This window comes from Acomys minous, assembly GCF_964271855.1.
Source record: "Acomys minous genome assembly, chromosome: 1".
Taxonomy (NCBI): domain Eukaryota; kingdom Metazoa; phylum Chordata; class Mammalia; order Rodentia; family Muridae; genus Acomys; species Acomys minous.
The window spans coordinates 31,883,754-31,889,753 of NC_140483.1; the positions used below are offsets into that span (position 1 = coordinate 31,883,754).

At 40.6% G+C, this 6,000-nt stretch overlaps 1 protein-coding gene across 3 annotated transcripts in view; it reads left to right on the forward strand.

Moving 5' to 3' along the window:
- The window catches only part of KLHL20 (kelch like family member 20), a 40,381-nt gene extending 36,376 nt beyond the window's left edge, over positions 1-4,005 (forward strand). For all 3 annotated transcript variants that reach the window (XM_084783068.1, XM_084783069.1, XM_084783067.1), the window contains one exon: positions 1,939-4,005. In XM_084783068.1, the coding sequence (XP_084639194.1) occupies positions 1,939-2,023 (85 nt within the window). In that variant the 3' untranslated portion in view covers positions 2,024-4,005. The remainder of the gene's footprint in view (positions 1-1,938) is intronic.
- Positions 4,006-6,000: the final 1,995 nt, after the last annotated feature.

Below are 6,000 nucleotides of genomic sequence, written 5' to 3' on the forward strand. Positions count from 1 at the left end.
TGCCCTTGAGCTCACAGCATTCCTTCTACCCCAGCCTCCTGACTGCTGGGATTACAGGCATGGGTTACCACCACGCTTAGTTGTTTTGCTTTTTAAGAAAGTATCCCTCTACAGCCCAGGCAGGCCTAGACCTTTGTAGGCCAAGGCTAGCCTTAAGCAGGGATAATCCTCCTCACCCTGTCATGTTCACCCTTCTGTGTTCAGTGATTATAGACATGTATTACCATGCCAGGTGCATATCCCAAACCAATTTTATCTCATTGCTGAATGAGGAGCTAGTACTTTTCCATGGAGTCTTTAACTTTGAAGATGATCTTGTTCACATTATCACTCGCTAAATGCTGATGTGATACTATATAGACAAAGGAATAAAAATGAGTAACTGATGGGCTGGGAAGAAAGAGCAGTTGGTAAAGTGCTTGCTTATACAAGCATGAAGACTTGAAAAGCCAAACATGGTGGTGTGCATCTGCATTAGCAGAGCTGGGGAGACAGACACTGCAGGTCCCTGGGCTCCCATCCAAGCCTACTTGATGAGTTCCAGGCTACTGAGAGACCCTGTCTCAAAACTCAAATGACGGGTTGTAAATATAACTTTCATTCTTCTGATGCAATTATCTTCTTAGAGGCCTACTGTCTCCATCTGCTAACCTAGGCCTCCCTGGAAGCTTCTAGCTTCCATACAATCTTATCTAGGCCTAGAATGTTTTCAGCCTCTGAGACTTACTACTCAATAAACTCACCCTTTTTTTTTTTTTTCTTACTGAACTCTGGCTGGCTGGTTCAACTCAGCTGTTCTGGCTCAAACTCCTCTCCAAGCTGACTGATTCAAACTGGTGTTTCTCAGCTTCTGACTGAATTGCTGTGCTTGGCCCCAAACTAACTCTTGTAATCTCTTCTAAACTTCTGGTGCCTTCTCATTCTCTGGCTCGTTCTGTCTTTACCTAGGTCTAGCTTGTTCTCTCTTCAACCTGTCTCTATAAAACTCTCCTGGTAAAACTGCCTCCTCCTTTTTCTCTCTGAGCTGCTTTCTCAAAGCTTTTCTCTTCCTCTCTGTTCTTGTGAGAGTTGGGCCTATCCTATTCTGTCAGATCTTTTTCTAATTTGTCACTTTGCCTCCTCACTTTCAAACATGGGTGTTTCTTTCTACCAACTAACTTTACCTTCATTGTTTGAAATTAAAGGTGTGTACTAAGGGTGTGTCTGCATTCCAGCCAGATCACACAGACCTAGAAGGTCTTTGGAGTGATCGGAGCATCCATGTTGCTAGATTAAAATTCCTCTGAAGAATGGCATCTAAGGTGACCTCTTGTCTCCAGACATAGGTGCACCTATACACAGATACCCAAGAAGAAAGGAAGAGAGGGAAGGAGGGAGAGGAGGGGAGGAGAGACAAGGGGAGGGAGAAATTGAGCAGTTTAGCTTGGTGCTTATACCTATAATCCCTTTGGAAGCTGAAGGAAGAGGATTGCCATGGGTTTGAAGCAACCACAGCTGGAGTGAGAACAGCTCAAAAATAAAATAAAATAATAAAATAAAAATAATTGAGGCAGGTACAATGGTACATACCTGTAATACCAGCACTTCCACAGCTATAGGCCTAGGAAGATCATAGCAAGAGAAATAAAACAAACAATTGAGAAAGTTTTAGGCAAAGAGAAAATACAACTTGGAAAGTAAATAGCCAGACATAAAATTAGACACTAAAATGTAGAACATATGTTTTGTGTGTTAGAAGCCAGTCTAGGTGCAAAGGTGTAGTGCAAAAAGGTAGGCAGCCAGCCTCACTCACCTGAGCGCTTTGCAGTATAGTCTGAATTCCTCTTGCTACTTGTCTGTGTTCAACTTGCTTCTGACTTTGGAAAAGTTACACAAAGCTGAAAGTGCCATGACTGCTGTTTTTGCCAGGTAGAAAAATTTTTGGTTTTATCTTTGCAGGTTATATGGAGGGATGAATTACCGTCGGCTGGGAGGTGGTGTAGGAGTTATTAAAATGACACATTGTGAATCCCACATATGGTGAACACGGAAAGCGTACTCTCCTACGTATTTGGAAGAGCCTTGACTTTGAAGCTTTGTACAGCTCAAGAAAATGTTAGAACAAATTTTATTATTTGCCGGTGCCTCAACATTCAGAAATACCAGTCTAACGACGAGCCTCACCTGCAAGATGCCACCTTTGCACAAAACCTTTCTGCTCTGTACACAGGAGTATTTATTTTTGGCTTTAATTTATCAGGGAGTTTTGATGGGGATTTCTTTTTTTGTTGGCTTGGGTCCTTTGGTTTTCTTGTTTTTTTAATTTTTTTTTCTTACTTATTCTTCCTACCATGAAAAAAAAATGGAGAAAAAAAAAGGCAAAAATTCCAAACTGATCCAGGTGCAGTGGTGCACTCCTCTAATCCCAGCACTCAGAGAGGCAGAGGCAGGCAGAGCTTTGAGTTCTAGGCCAGCCTGGTCTACAAAGCGAGTCCAGAACATCCAGAGCTACACAGAGAAACTTTACTGCAAAATTTTCTTTGCTTTTTTAGGTTTTGGGTTGATTTTGAAAATACTGATAAGGGCAGAAGGGCTATTTATAACCTGGGTGTTATTCCTGTTAGATACTATCCATCTGCAAAGATTACCAGTGACATAGACACAAAGTATATTCACTAGTTACCATTCCTGCACTAACTATCAGAACACTGCAGAACATAAAGGGGCTGGAGATGGTGCAGTAAGAGTGTGTGCTGTTTCTGCATAGGACCCAGGCTGAGCTCCCAGCACCCACATCTGGCAGCTCATAACTGTGTAAACTCCAGCTAGGGCAGTGGCTCTCAACCTCCCTAATGCTGCAACCTTTTAATACAGTTCCTCATGCTGTGGTGATCCCCAACCATAAAGTTATTTTCATTACTACTTCACAACTATAATTTTGCTACTGTTATTAATTGTAATGTAAACATCTAATATGCAGGGGTATCTTATATGTGACCCCTGTGAAAGGGCAAAAGGAGTTGCAACTCACAGGTTGAGAACCAGTGGACTGTCTTATCCAAGGCTGTTTTTTGGTCTCTGCAGGTACCTATACTCCTGTGCATTCATATACATACAAACACACATATACCCCACAAATACAAGTAATTAAAAATAAATTTTTTTAAATGTAAAAGGAAAGCAAAACAAGAAAACATTTCGCTAAATAGGATAAATCAGAAGGAATATTAAATTTATAGAAGCAGAACTTGGATGCTGGTTTTCATTCACCAGTGAACGTTTACGTCTATCTAACCGAACTTGCTTTCTATTCCATTCTGCCCCCACCGCTTTCTCCCCTGTAATATTTTCATAGAGTTTCTGCCACACCTTCTCCCTAGGCCTCTGCTCAGTGCCTCTTATTAGAACAGTGTGAGTCCCATTCACTGTTGTCCTGAGAATACAGTAAAACCAAGTGCCCACAGATGTCTCCACCTGCAGCTTTCTCTCTGGATCTCCTCATTGCCACATGCAGAAGCGGCCTCTCTCAGCTGTGAGCTGCAGTAACACCTCCAAAGGAATGATCTCAGCTCTTCTTAGCGGTGCCTGGGAAGGAGTCTGAGCAGGCCTGGGGTCGCTATGCTGACTCTTTGTCACTGTCTTTCATCCCGTAAGGCCACTGTAACTATGTTTCCTAAGTTGCCCTTTCTGATTAAAGGTTAAAAATTTTAAGGAAATAAATGAAAATTTTAGTGCCTAAGGTTCTCCCCCCATTATAGTCATAGACTGATTTTTCTTCTTTCAATATATGTTGCAGGAAAACCTTTGAATGAGACTTTAGCCACAACCAAAAGGAATAACCTTTACCTTCTCCTTCTTCCCTACAACAAAATGTTTGGCAATTTTTGTGTTTACATTTAAACATCATTTGCACCTTTTTCAAGGAAAAAAATAAGTATTTGGTAAACAATTGTTTACATGTATCATTTATGCTTTTTTCTAGCATGTATAACTTTTTAAAATAAAGGTAGTATTTACCATAAAGATGTTTTTATGGGGTGTGTGTGTGTGTGTGTGTGTGTGTGTGTGTGTGTGTGTGTGTGTGTGTGTGAATGGAGCGTGCCACGGCACCATAGGACAACCTGCAGGCGTCGTCCTCCTTCCATCATGTGGATTCCAGGAATCAAACTCAGTTCGTCAGGCTTGCCCGCAAGTGCCTTCACCTGCTGAGCCCTCTCCAGTCCTAATCACTGCGGTTTAGTGCTTCTAACTTCAGTGTTTATTTGGATTCTTTTTGGTTTTGTATCTTACATCACTTGTATATAAAGTCACAAGTACTTAGTCCTGACAGTGATACAATTAAGACCTCTATGTATCTTACATTACCCAGTCAACATATTTTCTGGTGTTTCAGTCACCTAGCCCAAACCCATTTAATACACTCACCAGTCTAACTCTTTTTCTTTGTTGGGTCTTTTTGTGGTTTGGGTATCAGCGTAACTGTGATCTTGTAAAATGAATTGAGCAATGTTCCTTATTTGTTTTGTGAACAATTTGAGGAGTATTGGCACTAACTCTTCTTTGGAAGTCTAAAATTCTGTGCTGAAACCATCTGGCCATGGGCATTTTTTGGTTGGGAGACCTTTAATGACTGTTTCTATTTCATTATTATAGGTCTGTTAAGTTGTTTATCTGATCATGATTTAACTTTGGTAAGTGATATATATATATATATAAAATCATCTACTTCTTTTAGATTTTACAGTTTGGTGGAAGAGAGATTTTTTTAAGTTTGTCCTTATAATTCAGGATTTCCTCAGTGTTATGTCCCTCTTTCTTTCTTTCTTTTTTTTCTTTCTTTCTTTTTTTTTTTTGGAGTGTGTGTGTGTGTGTGTGTGTGTGTGTGTGTGTGTGTGTGTGTGTGGTTTTTTGAGAAAGGGTTTCTGTGTGTAATAGCCCTGGCTTTCCTGGAACTCTTTGTAGACCAGGTTGGCCTCAAACTCACAGAGATCTGTCTGCCTCTACCTCCCGAGTGCTGGGATTAAAGGTGTGCACCACCACACCCTGCTTCATTGATTCTTTATACTGGTTTTTTTTTTTTTCCAGTCCTGAGGCTGATTATTTCTTGCTGTCTACTCCTTTTGGGTATAATATCTTATTGTTCCAGAGCTTTCAATTGTGTTGTTAAATTACTAGTATAAGATCTATTTTTCTTTTAATGTCTGCACTTTAGTACTATGAACTTGCCTGTTAGAACCACCTTCATTGCCTTCATTGCCTTCACTTAGAACCAAGTTTGAGTATGTTGTGTATTCATTACCTGTAACTCCCAATGGCCACACCTATCAGCATCCCAGAAGATTTTCCTACCAGGCAACACATAGCCACACTCCCCAAGAACCAGAGATGGCAACAGAAACTAAGAAGCAAAACAGCCACCCAACAAAGACAAGACCAGATACCAACATCATGAAATATAATCTTCCCGAACCCAGATGCCTACACACCATCATAAAACATAATCAGTAATAGGCAGGACAGTAGGTCTCCACTAGAACCCAGCAACCCTACCACAGTAGGCCCTGAGAATTGCTACATACCTGCAGCACAAGACAAAAAGACCTTAAAATAGCCTTTATGAATATGATAGAGGTCCTTTAAAAGGAAATGAGTAAATCCCTTAAAGAAATCTATGAAAACACAAATAGTGAAAGGAAATAAATAATGTATTTCAAAACCTGAAAGTGGAAATAGAATTTAAAAACAAACAAACAAAAAACAAGCTAAGGGAAATCTGGAAGTGAAAACTCGAGGACCTCAGCTGGGCATGGTGGTGCATACCTGTAATCCCAGCACTCAGGAGGCAGAGGCAAGCAGATCTCTCTGAGTTCGAGGCCAGCCTAAACTAGAAAGAGTTCCAGGACAGCAAGGGCTATTACACAGAGAAACTCTGTCTCAAAGGAAAAAAAAAAATTGTGGACCTCAAACAGAAACCTCAGAGGCAAGTCTCACCAAGAGAATAAATAACCTAAATCAGCAACA